Source organism: Macrobrachium nipponense, chromosome 13 (assembly GCF_015104395.2).
Source record: "Macrobrachium nipponense isolate FS-2020 chromosome 13, ASM1510439v2, whole genome shotgun sequence".
NCBI classification, from domain to species: Eukaryota; Metazoa; Arthropoda; class Malacostraca; order Decapoda; family Palaemonidae; genus Macrobrachium; species Macrobrachium nipponense.
The window spans coordinates 48,812,461-48,834,281 of NC_087206.1; the positions used below are offsets into that span (position 1 = coordinate 48,812,461).

Sequence of the window (21,821 nt, forward strand, 5' to 3'; positions counted from 1 at the left end):
GCTACGAAAGGGTTTAACCTCCTAGGAGGTCGTCCAGACGACGACGTGATAGGGACTGCAGGACGTCTAGAAGACTGGGCCAAGAGATCCTGGGTAGCCTTCTCTTGTAGGCTCACTGCCAGGTCCTTACCATAGCCTGGGGGAAGAGATGGCTCGAAAGAAAGAGGTGCAAAGAGAAGCTCTGCTTTCTGCGATGCAGAAACAGACTTCGCTGTGAAATTGCATAAGAGCGCTCTCTTCTTGAGGAAAGACAGTGCCGAAATGAGACACTAACTCTTCCGAACCATCCCTGACAGCCTTGTCATGCATGACAACACATTGGACAGCTCCCCCAGACTCAAAGAATCAGGACTCCTAGATTGAAGATCCAGGACTCCTAGGCACCAGTCTAGGAAGCTAAAGACTTCCAGAGTCTTTAACAGACCTTTCATGTGATGGTCGATCTCCGTTGGTGTCAAGAAATCTTCGCGGACGACACAAAAGGGATCTTTTCTGGGCGTCTACCAGACTAGCAAAGTCCCCTGGGAAGAAGACGGGATCTTAATTCCTACTTCCCGATTTGGTCTCATACCAAATTGCCGCCTCTCCCACTAAGTCTTGAGGGAGGAAGGGCGAAAGTCGACTTGCCTGATTCCTTCCGACGTTCCATCCAGTCCCTGCAATTTCTTGAATGCTCTCTTAGTGGACAAGGAAGTCTTCATCTCCACCACTTCCGAACCTTGCCCGACTTCGAAGACGAAAAACTGAGAGGGCGGAGACTTAGGAGCTGCAGGCTGGAACTTCTCCCCAAACAAAGAACGTAAAAGTCGTACCAGCACCTTGTAGTCGGAAACCGACGAAACTGACGGCTGTTCTTCCTCCACTGAGTCAGCCGGACTACTATGTTCCCCTTCCTCCCGAAGAGGCAAAGGAGATAGAAACCTCTGGAGAGGGCGTGCGCGCCCCACGGGTCTAGCCTTCAACAAGGCTTTCGAGGAAGACTAACATCCGCCTCTTCAAAGCGACCGACCTTCCGTCGATCTTTAGAGCTCGAACCACGAAGAGCGTCCTGACCTCGCTGCGCGTCAAGAGAGGAAACTCTAAGTCTCTCTCGAGGAGCGTCCTTACGTTTGACGCTCAAGCGTCCAGCTTTCGCTTTCAAAGCGTCCTTCTGAGCGCTCTCAAAAGCCTTCTCCACAGGCAAAGCGTCAAACAAAGCAACCCGACGAGCGTCTTCAAAAGCGTCCTGCCGAGCGTCTTCAAACGCGTCCTCCAAGGCGTACCTGTCGAGCGTCCTCAAAAGAGTGTCCTGACGTGCGGGCGGAGACAGCGACGAACGAGGAGACAGAGAAGGAGATGCCTCGCCCTCCTCTTGACAGGCAAGTCTAGCGTTCTTCCTTCGCTTAGGCTCAACTGCTGCTGGGCGAGTCTTCGAGCCATTAAGGTCGACAATGGTCTTGAAGCGACGCAAGAATACTCTTCGTAGGTGAAGAACCGAGAGGAGGTGAAGGGCTGCGCCTGCGAGAAGACGAGGGGCGGGGGGACGCCTCCTTCCTTCTCACAGGAACAGCAACCTGCCTCTCCGAGGCGCGAGAGAAGCGCTTCTCAGCGTCGTCCTCGGACGACGTCCTACTCTTCTGTGGAGGAAACGCCGTCATACGACGCAGGCGAAGACCGCAACGAGAGCGGAGAGAGGGGACGCAAAGCGTCCTCCTAGGAAAAGTCCTTTTCAACGGACGCGAGTCACTCGAGAGCTCCACCCCTGCGCGGGGAGGGCGCCTCGGAGGACGAAAAACAGTCCTTTAGGATGCGAGCCTGAGCACGCTCCTTGGCAGCCTGGGAAGTAGCAACAGGTCCTGCCGAAGGGACGCCAGATCGGTGGGGAGCCCCCGTAACCCTCTTGCGGCTTTCGACATGCCCACTCCCTGAGGTCTGGGAGTCCGACAGAGGTCTAGACCTAGAAGCATTATGGGGCCGATCTGACGCCCCCTCCACAACACTAGGGGCACGATCACACACTTTACTCGAGCCGTTTTCAAGGGCCAACACTTTGGACTCTAGAGTGCGCAATGACTCTAGAATCAGAGAAAGGGCATTACCTTCTCCAGACAGAACTAGGGCCCTCAGGCAAACAAAACACAGGATTAGGTGAAGCAAATTCTACTGGTGTTAATATAGCGAAATGTTACTTCCCTTACCTTTCGTAGAACCGCTTTTAGAGGAAGACCTCCTGATCCTATCGCGCTCCAACTTACGCCGATAGGATTCATACACCTTCCATTCATCCTCAGTCAAACTTTTGCATTCAATGCAACGATCAACCAGCAAACAAACATGCCCCCATACACCCCATACATACTGTGTGGGGGGTCTACCGATGCTTTCGGTAGCCTCACCTTGCAATCACTCACACACACTCTGAAGCTCACTGAACTTGATCCCGACATCACGTTCATAGAAAAGCCAATCCAAAATCCAAAAAACAGTCCACTATCGCGTATGCCAATCCAACAATCCAGAGTCAAAACCAAAAGTCAATCCAAGATACTTATAACGAGTTAAATCCAAAAATCCTGGAAGGAGGTCTGTAAACAGGTGTTTACCGACCGGCGACAGAAAAAATATGAATAGAAAATGGGAATGGTTCCTGATATCGCCTCCAGCGGCGGGAATGGGTACTACCACCTGGCCGCCCACTGCGTGTGCCGCGATTGTTTTGAAATTCTGTCGGACTTCGGAGAATACAGCTATATATATATCTGCCAAGTAAGTCTCATGAACAAATGTATAAATAATCAGTATGTACTCATTTCAAATAATTATTAATTAATCATAAACTATAATACACAAAAAAAAAAAAAAAAAAACCTTCCAATCGATTGTTTACATTCTTACGAGTATCGAACGAGCGCCAAGCAATCATTTTTCCTAGCAACACAGTAAGCCATATTGTCATTAATATCTCTCTTCAACTAATGAAACCACCAAACATTATAATAACCATTCATTTCTATTCTATTCTATCTTTACCTAATGGAGATACCGAGTTACTGACAGCTGTAATGAAAACATACGTAATACGTAACGTAATAATAAAACAGAAGAAGAATTCTAAAAAATACCTGTTTGTTGGCAGACTGATTTATTTTATATTTTCTGATATCTAATTCACAATTTTTTTATTAAATGTATTGCATGTACTCATTTCAAATAATTATTAAGTAACCATTAACTATAATAAAAAAAAAAAAAAAAACCTTCCAAACGTCTGTTTACATCCAGCACTTACTAGTATCGAACGATCGCCAAGCAATCACTTTTACACAGTAAGCCAAACAGTATGATAACCATTCATTTCTATTCTTTATTCTATCTTTACCTAATATTTTTTTTTTATTAAATGTATTGCATGAATAAGTTTTTTAATTTACAGCAACCTTTTACCAATAGAATACTTAAAGCACAAGGGGTAGATGCTGACCAATAGGAGAGCAGGACCTTATGGGGTGACTAGCCATCAGGAACAATGGGAGAGGCGGGAGGATGGTGGCGAGTTTACTCAGTTGGCGGCGCGGGAGTTTTAAAATTGTTCTCGGTGGTCCGGGCGAATCTCGGGACTTTACAGCAATAACCTTTCGTATCTTGAAAACTTTTCGTATGTAGAGCAGTAAAATTTTTCGCATTGGCTTTCGTATCTAGAGTTTTTCGTAAGTAGAGCCTTTCGTATCTCGAGGTACTACTGTATACCTATGCCTACTGGCATACAAAGGAGTACAACACTGATCCCGATCACCCGATCCTAACCGTGGATTAGTATTTACGATTGAAAGGAGTTATCCCCAAACACCTTTCAAACAACCTAAAAACTCAACACCAAAATATTTTAAAATCACACTATACAAAATATAAGGATAAAAAAAAAAAAAAATTAAGGATCAGTCTTATCTCCTTTACCCAGCACTGTATCCGCTGATACATACGGTCCCAGAGAGAAGCATTTCTCGTATGTTACTCTTACATCTCTTAAGTAATGTGAGGCAAACACCGAGTTGCACCTCCAATACGTGGCTGCTAAGATGTTCTTCATCGACATGTTCTTATTGAACGATAACGATGTAGCAACTGCACGTACCTCGTGTGCTTTAACCCTTAATGTCTTAAATGAATCACTATCACAAATCATGTGAGCTTCAGTTATTACATTTCTTACAAAAAAGGCTAATGCATTTTTAGACATTGGTCTTCTCGGGTCTTTAACAGCACACAAGAGGCTTTGTTTGCAACCTTGCAACTGTTTCTTCTTTTGCAAGTAAAACTTCAATGCTCTAACAGGGCATAATGCTCTTTCAATTTCATTTCCCACTAATTGAGAAAGCCCTTTTACTTCAAACATTCTAGGCCAGGGTCTTGAGGGATTTTCGTTTTTCGCTAAAAACAAAGGTCTGAAAGACAATACTGCCGAGTCTCCCTTAAAACCCACTCTCGAGTCTAGAGCTTGCAACTCACTTACCCTTTTTGCAGTAGCGAGAGCTATCAGGAAAATACATTTTCTTGTTATGTCTCTGAAAGATGCTTTATCAGGAGGCTCGAATCTCTCTGACATAAGATATCTGAGGACCACATCTAGGTTCCAACTAGGGGTGAGAGAAGTTCTTGATTTCGTTGTCTCAAATGATCTAATTAAATCATGAAGATCTTTGTCATTCTCTATGTTCAGGCCCCTATTCCTGAACACAGCAGACAACATGCTCTTATACCCTTTAATGGTTGACACTGCTAACTGAGATTTTTCCCGTAAATATAGAAGAAAATCAGCAATTTCAGTCACAGACGTATCGGAGGAGGACAGCTTCTTCGCCTTGCACCATCTACGGAAAACTTCCCACTTCGATTGGTATATCCGTATGGTTGAGGACCTTCTTGCCCTCGCAATTGCTTTTGCAGCTTTGCGAGAAAAGCCTCTCGCTCTGACCAGTCTTTCGATAGTCGAAAGGCAGTCAGGGCGAGAGCGTGGATGTTTTTGTGGTACTCTCGAAGTGGGGTTGTTTGAGCAGATCTGTCCTTTCGGGAAGAGATCTGGGGAAAAAAAGGGAAGTCACCATCATTCCTGTACCTCTGTGAACCATTCTCTTGCAGGCCAATAGGGAGCGATCAACGTCATCCTCATTCCTTCCGAGGACACGAACTTCCATATTACCTCCCCCAGAATCTTGAATGGGGGAAAAACATACGCATCTATGTCCGTCCAGTTCATGAGCATGGCATCGACTGACAGGGCTCTGGGATCGTCCCCCAACGAGCAAAAGTTCTCCATCCTTCTGGAGAGGAACGTTGCAAATAGGTCTACTTGAGGCTTCCCCCAAAGAGACCATAGTTGCTGGCAGACTTGTGAATGAAGGGTCCATTCTGTTGGAAGGACCTGGTTCTTTCTGCTCAATCTGTCCGCCCTTATATTTCTCCCTCCTTGAACGAACCTCGTCAGGAGCACTATCCTTCGTTCCTCCGTCCAGACCAATAGATCCCTTGCCAGCTCGTAAAGGGAGAAAGAGTGTGTCCCCCCCTGTTTTCTGATATATGCCAGAGCCGTGGGGTTGTCCGAGTTGACCTGGACCACCACGCCTCTGACTTCGTTCTCGAAATGTCTCGGTGCCAAATGTACGGCTATGAGCTCCTTTGCGTTTATATGTCAGGTCTTCTGTTCTTCCGTCCAGATGCCTGACACCTCCTTCGTCCCTAGTGTTGCTCCCCATCCCGTCTCCGAGGCGTCGGAGAACAACACTAGGTGAGGGTTCTGCAGAGACAAGGACACTCCCTCGTTCTTTCTTAGAGGTTCTAACCACCATCGCAAATGGTACTTGATGCTTTCCTCTATGGGAAAGGTATCCGTCAGCTCTCCTGTCTTCCTGGTCCAACTTCTCCTTAGATGGAACTGCAAGGGTCTCATGTGAAGCCTCCCCAGAGAAACGAACTGTTCTAGTGACGAAAGGGTGCCCAGAAGACTGAGCCCTTCCCTCGCTGAGCTTCGTTCTTTCTCCAGGAAGGCCGAGATCTTTTCCAACCCTCTCGCAATCCTGAAGGTCGAGGGAGGCCATCCAATCTCCCGGACGGAGAGCAGCGAAGACCGAATTGGAGGTCTCCACGAAGCGGTTCAATGCACTCACATCCAGGACCGGCCTCCACCCTCCCGAGGCTTTCGACACCAAAAAGAGGTGATTGTAAAAGCCCCGAGAGTGTGGATCCTGTACTCTCTTGATGGCCTCCTCCTCCAACATTTGCTGTACTAACCCGAGAAGGGCATCTCTTTTTACAGGATCTTTGTACCTCGCTGACAGCTCCCTCGGTGTCGTCATCAATGGAGGTCTGTTCCTGAAGGGGATGAGGTATCCTTTCTTGAGAACTTGTAGGGACCAAGCATCTGCTTTTCTTGAAGCCCATGCTTCTGAAAATTTCAGAAGTCTGGCCCCTACTGGTGCTTGGAGGACTGGAACCTCATTTTGGATTCTTTCTCGGGACTGATAGAAGATCTTCCTCTTTTTTCCCCTCCTCTCTTCCTTGGGGTTCGGCTTGAAGTGCTGCCTCGAAAGGGCTGTTGGGCAGTTCTTGGCTCCCTCTTCGTGACAGGAACAGTTGGTCTAGGTTTCTTTGCAGATTGCACCAGCAAATCTTGTGTCGCCTTCTCCGTAAGAGTGTGGGAAATATCACTTACTAACTGAGAAGGAAACAACTGCTTAGACAGAGGGGCGTATAAAAGAGAAGCCCTCTGTACTGGAGAGACTGCCTTAGTTAGAAAAGAACTATAGACAGACAGACCTCTTCTTCAGTATTCCTGCCCCGAAAAGGGATGCCACTTCAGCCGATCCATCCTGCACCGCCTTGTCCATACAGGCAAGCACACTATGCAAGACTTCTGGTTCCAAAAACTGAGGGTCTTGCGTCTTCTTGGCCAAAGCCCCAAGGGACCAGTCTAGGAAGTTAAAAACTTCCAAGACATGGAATATTCCCTTGAGGAGATGGTCCATTTCAGACATTGTCCAGCTCGTTTTGGCCGATGGAAGAGCGTGTCTCCTTGCTGAGTCCACCAAGGTCAAGAAGTCCGCTTCAGCAGAGGAGGGAAGAGCAAGTCCCATCGATTCACCCGTGTTGTACCAAATCCCTTTCCTTCCCGATAGCCTGGAAGGGGGACAAGTAAACACAGTCTTTCCCGCCTCCTCCTTGGTCTTAAGCCAATTTCCGAAAGACTGCAAAGCCCTCTTCATTGAGATGGTCGGTTGCATCTTCAAAAAGGAGGAAGACTTTGCAGTTTTCGTACTCGAAAATAAAGACCGAGGAGAAGGAGGGGCAGCAGGGCTCAGAGAGACTCCAAATTCTTTTAATAAGAGGGCTGTCAAGGTCTTATAGTCTGAAAGACCTGCCCCCTTATTTTCTTCAGAGTCCGAGACATCTTCTAAGTCGTGATGAGTTATATTTGGAGATGAGTGCGCAACTGGAGGAGGACTCCTCTCTCGGGAAGGTGAAGGGCTCGTAGCAACACCGACTGCAACCTGACAAGGGCTACGGCCGCCTGTGCGACATCTCGAGTCCCTGCCAGGTGAAGGCCGATGTTGCCCTTTGTCTTTGATTACACTAAGACCCTCCTGACAAGGACGACGGCCGCCTGTGCGACAACTCTCGTCCCTATCAGGAGAAGTCCTTGAATGTCTCTCCATTTTCGCAGAATCACGCCCCTCCTGACAGGGGCTACGGCCGCCTGTGCAACGTCTAGAGACCCTGTCAGGTGAAAACTGATCCTGAGAAAAATCCCAAAGAGGAGCCTCCTAGTCCGCCTCAAACTCCGATAACGTTTCTGATTCATAGCGCCTGAAGCCTGGTCTGTGTAGTTTGGATAAGTCCTTGCGCCTGCTTGTCACTTGATGGATATTAGGTGCTTCAGGAGCGAGGCACCTGAAATGAGATTCAGGCGCTCGACGCTTGGCAGTAGGCTCAGGCTCTTTACGCCTAGAATCAGGCTCTTTGCGCCTGGCTAAAAGCGCCTGGCTTCAGGCGCTCCAGGCGCTTTGCGCCTCATTTCCGGCGCCTTGCGCCTCGTTTCAGGCGTTTCAGGCGCCTTGCGCCTCGTTTCAGGCGCTTCAGTCGCTTTGCGCCTCACTTCAGGCGCTTTGAGTTTTGATTCAGGAGCCCCAGGCGCTTTGCGCCTCATTTCAGACGCCCTAAGCGCTTTTCGCCTCGCTTCAGGCGTCTCAGGCGCTTTAAGTCTGATTTCAGAAGTCTCAGAAGCTTTGCGCCTCGATCCAGGCGCCTCAGGCGCTTTTCTTCTAGTAGGAGTTTCAGGCTCTTCTAGCCATCCATGAAAATCCTCTTGCCTTGTAGGCGCTTTGCGCCTGACAGGAGCCTGGCGTCTGGCTGGCGCCAGGCTCCTGGCAGGCGCCTCGTCCGAGCTCTCAGAGAGTTCCATAGGACGGGATCTTTTAATTGGAAGGAATTCATCCTTTCTTCTAGGAGGATCCTTCTTAAGAACTCCTACTAATGAAGATATTTGCCTTTGCCTTTGTTCCAAAGTCTTCGTAGCTGCGTCCTCTTTTTTTAATTCCGAAGAAGGAGAAGGAACTTCTGAAATTACCTCCTTTCTCTTCTTTTCCGGAGGATATTCTTCCGGAAATTCTTCCGGGCTAGAGTCAAATACTGGAGACTTCCAAGATCTCTTTGAAGGTCTCGATAATCTGTCAGAACTCCATCCTTTCTTCGAAGACGAATCAGAAGAAGAAAAGCACTGTTTCAGGACGTCTTTCCAACGACTATCCTTGGCAGTCTGGGACGCAACTACAGAATCTGCCGAGGGGAACGCCTGACGCCGGTGGGGGGATTTCCTCTGAAACCTCCCTGCGGCTTTCGACATTCCTTCTCCTCTGGGCTTGGGAGCTTGAAAGAGGTCTAGACCTGGGAGCGAGACAGAGCCGATCAGACGCACCCTCCACTTCACTGGGAACACTTTCACTATGCTTACCTTCTAATTCCTTTAGTTTACGCTCCATTTCCAAAAGTGAAGCTTTTAGACTTGCAATTTCCGATGTTGAACTTGCAGAGTCGGATAATTGAGAAGGTAAAGCTGTATGGGAGGAAACAATTGGATTAGAGATAGGCAATCACCTGCTAACTGGCTCGTTAGAGACCGACCTACTCACACTCTTGGAAGAGGCTTTTCTAGCCCTATCACTTTCCAACTTCCTTAAATAAGAATCAAGCATCTTCCTCTCCTCATTTAAATCCTTGCATTCATCACATGTATTCAATTGTGAGCATACATTCCCTCTACAATTCTTACAAGTGGTGTGAGGTTCTACCGCAGCTTTCGGTAGTCTCACATAACAACTCTCATTCACACACACTCTGAACGAAAACGTCAGACATTATGAGAAAAATCCAAATCCGAAATAAAAAAACAGTCCACAATAGCGTATGCCAAACCAGAGATCCAATACGTCACCAAATAGCAGTCCAAAAGATCAACGGCGTAATGAAATTCGAAAGTCCCAAAGTCAGGAGGAACTAGCAAACGATGTACCAGCCCCGGCGACAGAGAAAATCTGGTTTCAAGAAACGGTAATGGTTCCTATTCCTGCCAACCCAGCGGCAGGCCGGTAGATCACCTGACCTACCTGTAGTGTGTGCCGCGAAATTTGAATTTCTGTCGGGGACGACGGAGTCTATAGCTAAGTATATATCTGACAGGGAAGTTGAATGTATGAAATTCTAACTTAGAGAAAATACTTAGGGTAAAAAAATGTTATTGTTATAATACAATTAAGTTTGTTCATACTTACCTGGCAGATATATATATAGCTGTATTCTCCGAAGTCCAACAGAATTTCAAAATTCGCGGCACACGCAGTGGGAAAGGGCGGCCAGGTGGTAGTACCCATTCCCGCCGCTGGGAGGCGGATATCAGGAACTATTCCCATTTTCTATTCATATTTTATCAGTGCCACTGTCTCCTGAGGGGAGGTGGGTGGGCACTTTAATTATATATATCTGCCAGGTAAGTATGAACAAACTTAATTGTATTATAACAATAACATTTTGTTCATGAAACTTACCTGACAGATATATATATAGCTGAATCCCACCTTCGGATGGTGGGAAGAGACAGAATAGGATTTTTGGGAAACTAAATTAAGTAGATGATATACATCTTGGTTCCTCACCTGTTAGCATAGCCGACTTCGTGAATACTGTCACCAAAGTCTGCTTCTGCGTTACTAGAGTTGCCAGCGAGGTAGAGACCTGTAATGCTGGTGCGCTCTAGATGATCTGTCAACGGGGGGGGGGCGTTGACCACAATGTGACTAGACCATATGACCATACTTCTGAGGGCAACGAAGCTAAAACCACCACCTGACCTAACCTATCAAAGTTAGTTCCATAACTTCTAGGCTAAAGAAAAGGAAGGCGCCTCAAGCGACCAACCCTTCAAAGTTAAAAAGCACACCCATCCCTTTTCTATAGGATAGGATTCCTGTTGCTTGCTGCCCCCAATAATATACTACGGATATGTATGGACCTAGCGACTACAGATCTCAAATGTCGTCTTCACCCATCCCGTCGGGACGTGTGAATGCGAACACAGAGTTGCTTCGCTAAAAGCGTGGCACTCAGGATGTACTGAGTGTCATGCTCTGTTGAATGCTTCCGAGGCCGCGCCCTCACCTCTTGAGCATTCCCTATTAAGAAAAAATCTCAAATCTTTATGCCAACATAATGAATGAGACTTCTTAAAAAGAACTCCTTGACTATAATGCCAGGTGTTCTTGGACATGAACCAGTCTGGTCTTTTAACGGACACGCAGATTGTCCGTTGACCTTGACTTTCTATAGTTTTATCAAGATAAAACTTGAGAGACCCGACGGGCACAGGACTCTCTAATGCCCCTTGCCCAATAATTTGTGCCATACCCTTGGTCTCCAAGCCTTCGGGTCAAGGGTTAGACAGGTTTTCGTTCTTATCAAGAACGGAAGGCTTAGAGGACAGACCGCATTATGTCCTTTAAAGCTAAAACCTCTGATGATGGCTAAAACCTCACTAACCCTCTTTGCCGTGGCTAGAGCGGTTAGAATGTTAGCCTTTCTGGTCACGTGTATTAAGTTCGCAGAAAGGATAGGTTCGAAATGCTTTTGGCATCAGAAACTCAGACTACGTCTAAGTTCCTGCGATCCAGAGAATTTCAAGATCTCCACAGACCTCAAAGATCGTGAAGCTTTGTTGTTTGACAGAACCGAATCTCTGAGCCTAGAGGCCGTCAACAACATATTTGCATATTCTACAATAGTTAGGACTTCTAGCTTATCTCATATTTCATACGGAAAGATAGAACCATAAAGAAATTCACAGAGGTCGAGGTGGAGGAACAGTCATTTCCCTTCACTATCTCCAGAAACGGCCCCTTCCGATTGAACACTGAAAATAGGCAGCACTGCTTTGCCTTGGCCAAGAGACTGCCATTAATCTTGAAGATCTTATCGCTTCTCGATAGTCTGAACGCCTTCAGACTCAGAGAGGAGAGATATTAGATACTTCACTAAGTGACGATGTTAGATTACACCGATTCTCTCGGGAAGGGTCTTTGGACAATTCTCTGAATTACCTGATCATGAATAAGGGAACAACTTAAGAGGAAGCTCCTTCGTCTTCAATATTACGAAAAACTCAACGAAAGGACGCCCTCAGTCTCTCCTCACTTTCGACATACTTCTAAGTGAGGATTACTCAGACGTCAGAAGTTGTTGCCTTCAATCGAGAAGACCCGCACGGACGTGCACTAGTTTAACGAACCTCTTGAGGATCGTTACGTTCCGTGCCCAAGCCAACCAACTCTCTCTTCTTGAGCTATGAGAGAGCTGAGAAATTATCCGAGATGATTTGGGCCACTCGATCCAAACTCACCCTTCGAGGAAATGGAGAGCCGACCCAATTTGGCTTCCAAATTCTTTCAGACAATGTGCCAGAACATTGTTCCCTTCTGTTCGGATGTCTGGCACCCTCTCGCTATCACCCGAGGTGATCCTCAAGCCGTTGAGAGAAAATTAGAATTATTACTAGATCTTTGATGTTATTCCAATTTCTTCGTGAGGAAAAAATGTAGAGGTCTGAATTGCTGTTATTCAGGGAAAACAAGCTTCTCCAGCGAGGGAAATGGTCCCCAGGCAAACTCATCCATTCCTCACTCAGCCTGCTTTCTTCCCTAAATAAGGTCCTGCGCTTTGCATAAGCAGGAGGACATTATTCTAGTGCTATGCCGCGGTAGATTCGTACAGAATTCTGTTACCTAGTGGCGGTAAAAACAAACCGCACCGAAACAAGTATAAGAGATATCTTGTTGAAATTTTCTAAGTAAACGGAAGGCATGTTCATTCATGATTACTAGAAATTTCCTCAACCCGAGGCTAAAATCCATGATTGTAGGGCAGAGAGACGGCTTATTCAGCCATTCCCGCAAGGGAGAGAGACGTAACCAACCGCGCATGTCACCGAGCTAGCCGGTACTGCGTAGATCACAGTAACAGCAGCCTTGTTCATCGTCCCGCACTATCTGCCTGAGTTGCCAGCTACTCCTTTACGAAGGGATAGGTATGAAATTATCGAGCAAAGGAAACTCTCAAGCAGGCATATTTAAATGAAACAAAATTTGCTAAATACAGAAGCTGAGTTGGTGTTGTCGTAACAATACCTGAAGAGTTGTTCTTATCTCCGAAAACTCTTGGAAGGTTGAAGGGAGTGTCAATTAAATACATTAGAACAACAGTTCTTTCGGCTTCTATCCGCAGAGGTAAATACGATATGCGTATATGACTTGACCCATGCGTTAGCAAAATGACGCAAAGATAAACTACGTAAGTATTGTAGTAATTTGAACATCAAATTCTCTACTACATCTTTCCTCGACGAGGAAGAGAGAAAGAATGGAAAAACGACTGTCCACGTTCTAATGAATGAGACTTTTTAAAATAAGTCCTTGACTCTTTGCCAAGACACTTTGCCAAGAAAAGGGGGTAATATTCGAATAGAGATCATCAAGAGAGAACCGAGAATTGAAAAGGACCGTTCAATGTTCTTATGATATTGGACATAAGACTTCCTGGATCTAGTCTACAAGTCTTTTTCTTACTCCCCGGATGAGCCTCTGAAAATGAATGAGAGCTCTTCCGAAATTTGTTAATGAGTTTATCCGCTTAAACGATAAAAACGTTAAAATCTATGTCAATGAGAACTACCCCATTTATGAGGGGTCCCCCACTTAAATGACAAAACGTTTAGTATCTTGACAATGGGGAAAACGTCCTTACTTGACAAAACTATTAGCACTTTGCTAATAGGGGAAAACCCTTTAACATGACCGAAAGTCACCCAGGAATCCGAGTATATAATCTTCCCGATTCTCAGAGAAATCGAAGAAGAGGAAAGAGGGATCGAAGAAAAAATTCGGGTATGTCTCTCCGCTAACTCCGAATCCTTTTTAAAAATTTCTGTAAAGGAATGTCCTGTGGAGAGTCCTGAAAAAACCTCCTCTTGACGAGCGTTTAGAAAGCGTCAAGCGTCCTAAGAAACGTCCTGAACAGCAAATAAGACGCCTTCTACAAGTCTTTTCTCTCGCAAAGCGTCCTGCCTAGCTTCCACCGAAGCGTCCTGGCGAATGTCCACAAAAGCGTCCTCATAAGCGTCCTGCCGAACGTCCTCAAAAGCGTCCTGGAAAGCATCCTGCTGAGCGTCCTCAAAAAACGTCCTGCTTAGCTACGAGCGTGTCTGAGCAGAGAACACCAAGTCTTCTGAACGACGTTTCAGAGAGGAACTCGTTGAGCGCCCTGATGCATGCAAGGCCCGCCAAGAGGCGTCCTGGCGAGCGACCTTGCCAACATCTCAATGTTTATGACCTAACGCGTTTGCGTATGACGTTGAATATTTTCAAGGGACGTCCTCATGCGAGTCTCCATGGAGAGCCGCACGCTGCTCCTGAAGTGTGTGAACACTAAAGGAAGACGTATGGCTTTCGTCTTCAAGACGGGCCTTAAAGACCTTCATACCTTCTTACAAAGACAGTGGCCGCCTGTGCGACAACTTGCGTCTTAGTAATGCAAAAGAACATCTCCAGAAACGCACTCAGCAAAGGAACGCCGAGCGTCCGAAAGACACCCTCGCAAGGTGCTTGCCGAGCGTCCTGGAGAATGTCTCTACTTATAGGACGTCGAGCACCTCCAAAAGCTACCTCACGTCTAAATTGCCCTTCTTATGCCGAACCAGAGACATAAGTTGTTTGACTGTGCAAAGCAGCTTGCCGACGTCAAACTTATCAGCTTGCTTTTTCGAAGTAAAGCGAACGTTACATAACGTATACGGAGTGCCATGAGGAGAGGAGACGAATACTGAGTTGCTCCTCCAAAAGGTGGAATCTAGAATGTCCTTGATTACCAAATTCTTTTTGAAAAATGCTAGCGAGTTGGTTGAAAAAACCGCTCTAACTTCATGAGCGTTCACCTCGCAGGAGGCTCAAATCACTCTTCTGGGCAAAGATGAATGAGCCTCCCTTAATAATGTATACATGATGTATAAATGAGCGTTCACTCGCAAGGAGGCTCAATCACTCTTCTGGCAAGATGAATGAGCCTCCTTAATATGTCCCTTAGGAAAAGAGCCAGTGCATTCTTCGAAAAGGGGGGAAAATGTGGTCTCTTTACTCTTCATCCTCTCGTGACGAGAGAGAGGACGTGAAGCGTCCTCTTCTCTAAAGCTTCTTTAGGGGGCGCGAGTCCTTCCGAGAGCTCCAACCCCTGTGTGGGGAGGACGCCTCGGAGGACGAGAAGCAATCCTTCAAGATTCGTGCACGTGCTCGATCTTCGGCCGCCTGGGAAGCGACAACAGGACCTGCCGAAAGGAAGCCAGATCAGCATGAAAAACCCGTAACCCTCCTTCGGCTTTTGACATGCCCTCTCCCTGGTTTCCTGGGAGTCCGACAGAGGTCTAGGCCTAGAGGCGCTATGGGGCCGATCTGACGTTCCCTCCTGACGAGAGAGAGGACGTGAGGCGTCCTCTTCTCTAAAGCTTCTTAGGGCGCGAGTCCTTCCGAGAGCTCCAACCCTTGCGCGGTGAGGACGCCTCGGAGGACGAGAAGCAATCCTTCAAGATTCGTGCACGTGCACGATCTTTAGCAGCCTGGGAAGCGTCAACAGGTCCTGCCGAAAGGACGCCAGATCGGTGGGGAGCCCCCGTAACCCTCTTGCGGCTTTCGACATGCCCTCTCCCTGAGTCCTGGGAGTCCGACAGAGGTCCAGGCCTAGAGGCATTATGGGGCCGATCTGACGCCCCCTCCACAACACAAGGGGCACTACACTTCACAACACTGATTGGAGAGCGAGCACTATAGTCTAAGATTACTTGATGTAATCCTCTAGCAGACACTTCTTCTAGGCCCGTAAGCCATACCACAGGGTTAGGCAAAATAAAATCTACAGGAGGTTAGAAGGTTCATTATTTCTAACTTCTGTTTACTGTGGAGGAAAACTCCTGATTCTAACACGCTCTAAAATGCGTACATGAATCCTACTAAAACCGTAATCAGTCACACATCACACTAATTACATTGAACTTATGCAAAGAAAACATGTAAACGTCATATATACTAAGCGAGTGTCTACCCAAAGTTCCGGTAGCCTCACCCTACCCCATGCAGACAACAAAGTCTGAAACTAGGCTAACTAGCTTCAGACATCAATTGCAATGAAAAATTTACGATAGCGTATGCCTAGCCACAAATCCAAGTCAATAATCGAAAGAATAATTAGGATACTTAAGCGGCTAATGAAGTTTCAAAATCCTAGGCGGAGGTCTGTAAACAGTTGTTTACCGACCGGCGACAGAAAAAATATGAATAGAAAATGGGAATAGTTCCTGATATCCGCCTCCCAGCGGCGGGAATGGGTACTACCACCTGGCCGCCCACTGCGTGTGCCGCGAATTTTGAAATTCTGTCGGACTTCGGAGAATACAGCTATATATATATCTGTCAGGTAAGTTTCATGAACAAAATGATATTGTTATTGTACAATAAAGTTTCATACATACTTACCTGGCAGATATATACTTAGCTATAGACTCCGTCGTCCCCGACAGAAATTAGAATTTCGCGGCACACGCTGCAGGTAGGTCAGGTGATCTACCGCCCTGCCGCTGGGTGGCAGGAATAGGAACCATTACCGTTCTAGAACCAGATTTTCTCTTCCACCTGTCTCCTGAGGGGAGGCTGGGTGGGCCATTTAATCGTATATATCTGCCAGGTAAGTATGTATGAAAATGAAATTTTCATTAGTAAAATGATATTGTTATAATACAATAAAGTTTCATACATACTTACCTGGCAGATATATACATAGCTAGGACTCCGTCGTCCCCGACAGAAATTCAAATTTCGCAGCACACGCTGCAGGTAGGTCAGGTGATCTACCGTCCTGCCCTGGGTGGCAGGATTAGGAACAATTCCCGTTTTCTATTCATATTTTTTCTCTTCCACCTGTCTCCTGCAGGGAGGCTGGGTGGGCCATTAATCGTATATATCTGCCAGGTAAGTATGTATGAAACTTTATTGTATTATAACAATATCATTTTCATACAATCAACTTACCTGTCAGATATATACATAGCTGATTGACACCCTTTGGTGGAGGGTAAGAGACAGCTAACATGGAATAGACAGGTAAACAACATATGTTGTAGGTATAAATAAACCTTGGTTCCTATCTGATAGGTGGTAGACTTCGTGGCTGTTGCCCGGTAGTCTGCATCACCTCAAGACTTTAGTGAGATATGTGATCTATGGCTAAGAGTTCTTGTGGGTCTGCCGATGGGGTATGAACCGCTTACTCGGCAGAGCCTGAAAGGACTTTGTCAATGGGTACTGGACCACTTCTATGACAATACACCTTATGAAGGAGCGCAACACTGATCCCGATCACCTGATCCTAACACAAGGGTTCGCGCTCAAATTGAAAAGAGTTATCCCCACACTCCTTTCAAAAACCCCAATAATTTCACTAAGTTAAATAACTTTAACTCAAAGTTAAGGATCAGTGTCGGCTCCTTATCCCAGTAACGTATCCGCAGAAACGTATAAACCAAAAGAGAAGGATCTCTCGTAGGTTAACTTGACATCCTTTGTGTAATGAGAAGTCAACACAGAGTTGCCTCTACCATACAACACAGCTAATATGTCTTATATGACATATTGTTATGTAAAGAACAAGAATTTGCAAAAGCGCGCACTTCCTGCGCTTTTAATTCTCAGCTGTTTGAAGGAATCAAGCCACTTATGAAGTGCTTAGGAGATCTCCATGTTTCAAAGAAGACCAGTGCTTTCTTGAAATGGATCTCTCCCGTCTGAAGCCTGAAGCCTGGCAGGAACCTCGCGCCTGGCTGGTGCTTCACTCTTGGTTGGAGCCTAGCGCTTGTCTGGTACCTTTCGCTTGACTGGCGCCTCGCATCTGGTTGACGCCTCGCGCCTTATTGAAAAAGTAACTCAATTCTGACTCAAATTTAAGTAATTATTTTTTGGAATTAGAATGTTCTTTCAAGTCCTGTATTATGACGTCACGACATCTTGACTTTCGTACCTATTGTAAATAATTGCTTTACTCAACTTTCTTGCAGAACAGTTTACCAGTTATTCATGCAGATTATCAGCTCTTCATGTATTTGTTATAATCGTAATGCGCATATATATCTTTATTATTTACTTTTTGGATATATGAAGATGTTTAACTGCCAGATTATCACCGTAGTGTGACGCAATCGTTTTCGGTCCCTGGGCCTCTGTTTTCGCACCATACGAAATTATGGGGCCGAATTTGCAATGACCAGAGAGTTGTTAAAAGAGGAAAGTTAGCATTGATGGGCATATGTTTTGATTGAGAAAAATACAAATTTATTCAATATCTAGCTTGTAAAAAATACTTTACAAAAAACTTGATTGACAACTAAGCAGCATATCTACTATGGGTTTCAGAGACAGTGCAAGCACGTTTTTGGGCAATACCTATTTCTGTAACGAACACTCGTATCAGAACGAGATTTTGCCATAGTGCATTACACTCAGTGCCGTAATTTATTAGGGTATCGTGAATCACTAATCGTAAAGAATAACGACACTTGTCCTTGTACCAAGAGACAAAAACTCCATTATGCAGAAATGGATACGAACACGCGTAAAAAGCTCCACCTACCCTCTTCCCCCCCCTCCACCGCCACCCCTTTCCTTCTTCGTTCCTTCGCCTTCCTTTCTCTCTCTCTCTCTCTGTTCCCAATCGGTATGTGTTGACCCTCCAAACTGGGTATAAGACTACACACAAAACATTGAAATTGGTGAAATTAGGCTATGTATTGGAAGTATATATACATAAATATTAAAGCAATTTTATCATTATTGCATTACTATGACAACTAGAATTCATGGAAACAGTTTATAATAATGAATCGGCGTATGTGTGAAGCCTCCACTAATGTGGCAATGATGATTTTGCCATTCTTAGCATGCAAACATTAAAGGTTACATTTATTTCTGGCATACGGTTATTAAAGAAATTCAAAATACTAATATAAACTGAAATCAATGAAAAGTGCTAGCATAAACAAAAAAGCAAAAAAAAAAAATATGTATATAATCCACTTATCCGTAGTCGTTCCTCTATGGTTTTTGGTAGCCAGATGTACGAAAACGTTAGGAACATTTGATTGTATCTACTTTAGAAATATCTGTAATTTTTTGGGGTAATTTGGTTGCAAAAAAGGGATAATTTACACGAATTAAATTAAAATTTTTAAATAAAGTAAATTTGAACTAAATAATGAGTTAAGTAAACAATTTAGGGAATAAAACTTTGCAGTTTCGTCGTCTGCTGTTCATAACTGTGTTTGTGGCACGCGCGCTTAGGAACCAGGAACAGCAACTTGTTTAAAGTGCAATGTGCAGTGAATTGAGACCAAAATGTGTATAATAACAATCAAATAAGCACTGTGGAGTTTCAGTTGTGATGGCAGTAAGGATAAAAACCACCGATTACAAGGTAAGAATGAATTCAGTTCCAACCATGACCCCGGGAATAAAAAGTTTCATACTTTCACTAATATAGGCAACAAAATGTTGTTTTTTTGTGCTGATTACAACTGCAATCTTGAGTAAGATCAATAAACGTTACATACATACGCTAACATTGTTCAAATGATTGCTGGGAAGGCTGGGAAAGATGATTGTCATCACTGATCAGAACCTGTACATCCCACGGTAGCCGCCATATTGGATTTCATAACTGCCTTGAAAACACATTTTACGAAGAGCTCACATGCTTATTTTAGTTCGTATGGGGCTTTCATATATCACATTATGTTGACGAAACTTCAATCTTTTGAATGGTATACTTGGAGTTGTACCTAATTGTATTCTTGTTTCACCATTTAAATATCGAGTGAATAAGACCTGTCCACCGTGATAAGGGTTGATAGTCGCTGGTGTTTCCCCCTACTTCGATAGGAGAGTAGAGGTCTTTAGCTCCGTTTCTCACCAACTACAAGTCACGACTGATGCCCATCTCCGGTGTCAGGACACATTATAATGTACTTTTTCGGAGGGTGGCATGCATTGATCGTCATTAGCTTAATGCAGGCCATGCAGTGTTTTACCCTATTTAAGTGTAAGCAAAAATTTCAAAAGCGTTTTGGTGAGATTTGCACTGCGTTGGCCACCCTTTTCACTACCCTCTGTTTAATGCTTTAAATTTGGCCTTAATTTCTAACTTTGGAGAAAATAGCTACTTACTTCGAAAGGAGAGTAGAGGTCTTTAGCTCCGTCCCTCACCAACAACAAGCCACGACTGATGCCCCTCTCCGGTGTCAGGACGCGTTATACTAAGTACTTTTTCGGAGGGTGGCATGCCGTGACCGTCGGTGTGTTGAGCCAGTCCATGCGGTTGTTTACTTTAGCTATTCACAGCTTGACACTAAGCTGATCTTGAAGCTGGTTAGGCTCGTCTAATTTATATGATTTAAGCTATCTTTAGCGAAAAAGTCATATACATGGTACAGCATGCTGAGAACAACCATGACATAAACTTGACTACGAGGGATAACCCTAAAATTAACAGAACAAATGTCAAGATTTATACCTAGCCAATGCCCACAATACCTAGACTGACAGGAACTTGGCCTGGCATATCTTACCTGATCTTAATTTCTGATTGAAGTTTCTCCAATTCCTGTGACAAGTCGGCATTTTGTGAGGATAAAGTCCAATAGTTGAAGCCCAAAATAACGATTACTAACACTAAACCCACCAAAATATATGGTGGAGTTCTGCCCGTACCTCTTCGGATCATCTTTACTGCCACACAGCCACTTATACGAACTTCAACCAAGGAATATTTCTTAGATTTACCACGAAATTATATTATAATAACTTTGAAATTATTGCATGCATTTTTTATTCTTATGCTTTAAAAAAAATCTTAAAACAATTAATTCTTTAAAAGTCACTGTGACTGTTGATTTCATCTCACAATGTAACCCAAAGTCAGAGTCGGTAAGTAAGTTGGAACGACTGTATACAGATGACAACACTAATGTTTGGGATAAGAATAGTCATGAAGCCCAATTCTGATTTAAATAACAGATGTGGCATGCTTTGAGAAATTTGCTTTTTTAATGTCTATAATTATCTCTAAATACTTATAGATATAGATATTCAACATGAATATGGCGTTATGTAACAGAACTGCCTATGTCAATTGTTAAATAATAATAGTAATGAAGTTTTCTTTACTGCCATAACAGAAAAATATCAAATGAACTTGTTTAGAACACTAAAATGAAGTAAGAAAATAACCTTGCGTAGCTTTGTTTGTGAGTTGATATAATAGGAGTAATATGATGTGGGTTATCAAACAAATAAAATAGACGGATGCAATGGCATATTGATTTATCGCTAAATACATGAACCATTAATTTTCGGGTTACTGTTTGTGCTCTTTTTCGTGTTCCTCTGTCCATAAATTCAACATTTATAGGGAACTTAAGTGAAAAATCTGGATTTTTGGATGATAGAAAAACCAAGTCGAGTGTAAGTCGTAAATAACAATAGTGCAATATAATCAAAACACAAGGACGCAGTCAGAAAAGTATATGGTTCATCAAACCACACGCAGAGTTACCGCGAGATTGTGAGGACAGGACTGAGGCACGGAGAAACTCTTACTAACTTTATTGATGTTTTTCATTAAGCCGACCTTGTGTAAGCACGGGCTCTTTTATTGATCAGAAACGGGTACGTATGAGGAGGCTGTGCGGACGGAAACGCAGTGTTCGTCACGCCCACATGCAAATGAGAACTGAGTCCCGCTGTGAGAGCTTTATCGCACCTACAAATATACATATAATTAAGCATGCAGGATACATATTTTGATTATATATATTAGCAAAAAGGTCGTAAACTGCCCTACATTTTGGTAAATTATGAAAAGGTATGTATATACAATGGGAGGACGGACATTTCGGTGGAAATGCCGCCCTTACAATATAAAAGCAGGAAGTAGGGTGGTTTTTATTACGAGGAATTCCCAAATATCTATCGTTCACATACTTCTTTAATAGTTTAATCAAAAATATTTGTTTGTTATCTTTTAACGACACAGTTTAAATAATTTCTTTATTTATTTGTTTGTATGTGTGGTGTTTTTACGTTGCATGGAACCTGTGGTTATTCAGCAACGGAACCAACGGCTTTACGTGACTTCCGAACCACGTCGAGAGTGAATTTCTATCC

The 21,821-nt window shown here is 44.5% G+C and overlaps 1 protein-coding gene across 1 annotated transcript in view; it reads right to left on the reverse strand.

Annotated features, from left to right (window-relative positions):
* Positions 1-20,540, reverse strand: part of LOC135225786 (uncharacterized) — a gene marked incomplete in the record, with an annotated part of 392,131 nt that extends 371,591 nt beyond the window's left edge. The window contains 1 exon segment of the mRNA XM_064265264.1: positions 20,225-20,540. Coding sequence (XP_064121334.1) covers positions 20,225-20,379 — 155 coding nt within the window.
* Between the last annotated feature and the right edge of the window lie 1,281 nt (positions 20,541-21,821).